A 1,329-nucleotide genomic window follows, 5' to 3' on the forward strand; every position below is an offset into this window, starting at 1 on the left:
CAGTTAAAGTCATGACATGTAAATAAACCAAGTATTACAATGATCTGTTACCTTTTAAGTTTATTTTATTGCATTGAATCATAAATGCAATAAACCAAACCCAGACACACCCCCCCCCGCCCCCCAAAAAAAAAAAAAACAAAAAAAAAAAACAAAAAAAAAAACATATAATGTTTTTATGAAATCATTGGTGCCGGACTGAAGTCACCTGTGGGCCGGAAGTGGCCCACGGGCCGCCAGTTGTATAGCTCTGTTTAAGCACTTTCCTCATTCTGAATCCAACCAGAACCACAATAAGCTTTTTAAATCTCTTTGTTTTCACCTCCAGGTGGCTCCAGACTTCTTTGAGTATTTCCAGGCCCTGCTGCCGGTTCTGAAATCCGACCCCAGTCTGTGGTGCGTGTCAGCCTGGAACGACAACGGGCGGGACGGCTACGTGGATCCTGGCAGGGCGGATCTGCTCTACCGGACGGACTTCTTTCCCGGCCTGGGGTGGATGCTCCTCAGGGAGCTGTGGGAGGAGCTGGAGCCGAAGTGGCCCGCTTCGTTCTGGGACGACTGGATGCGACAGCCGGAGCAGCGGCGGGGCCGAGCCTGCGTCCGGCCAGAGATCTCCCGGACGTTGACGTTCGGCCGGCAGGGCGTGAGCCTGGGTCAGTTCTACGACAAGTACCTGCGCTACATCAAGCTCAACTCCAAGTTCGTGCCTTTTACCAAACTGGACCTGGGTTACCTGAAGGAGGAGGCCTACAGGGAGAACTTTGAGAAGGAGGTGTACGCTGCTCCTGTGGTCACGTACGAAGCTGTGAAGCAGGGTCAGCTGAAGGGAACCGGTCCGTTCCGCCTTCAGTACTCCACTAAGGACAGTTTCAAAATGTTGGCCAGGAACCTGGGGATCATGGACGACTTGAAGTCCGGCGTGCCGAGGACGGGATACAGAGGGATCGTCAGTTTCTCATCCCGGGGGCGGAGGATCTACTTAGCCCCGCCTCCAGGCTGGGCCCAATACGATCCCAGCTGGAGCTGATGACCCACAGCGGCCTTATCTCAGAACCTCATTCGAGTAAACTTTCCAGACCAAAGATGAAGATGTTTCCGTCGTCGTCGATGACTGCCAACACTACTCAGGTCTTCAGCCCAAAACGCTTTCTCACCGCGTCGACACGGCATCAAACCCGCTGCAGTTCACCAGAGCTCTATTTTTATACCATGCAGGGCACATTCAATGCAACGACCTAATTTGCCTTTTTTTCTGTTTAGTTTAAATCATTGGGAGCTTCTGGTCTGTGACCACTCCCAGCAGGAAAGAAAAACAAAAAGCACAGATAA

The 1,329-nt window shown here is 51.6% G+C and overlaps 1 protein-coding gene across 1 annotated transcript; it reads left to right on the forward strand.

Moving 5' to 3' along the window:
* Positions 1–328: 328 nt before the first annotated feature.
* LOC119429989 (alpha-1,3-mannosyl-glycoprotein 2-beta-N-acetylglucosaminyltransferase) lies at positions 329–1,293 on the forward strand (the record flags this gene model as incomplete). Its single annotated transcript, XM_037697452.1, has 1 exon — positions 329–1,293. A coding segment is annotated over one exon (699 nt), but the record flags the coding sequence as incomplete, so codon positions are not given.
* Between the last annotated feature and the right edge of the window lie 36 nt (positions 1,294–1,329).

Source organism: Nematolebias whitei, unplaced genomic scaffold, assembly GCF_014905685.2.
Source record: "Nematolebias whitei isolate Nwh7 unplaced genomic scaffold, NemWhi1 Nwh_scaf_14027, whole genome shotgun sequence".
In the NCBI taxonomy this organism is placed as follows: domain Eukaryota; kingdom Metazoa; phylum Chordata; class Actinopteri; order Cyprinodontiformes; family Rivulidae; genus Nematolebias; species Nematolebias whitei.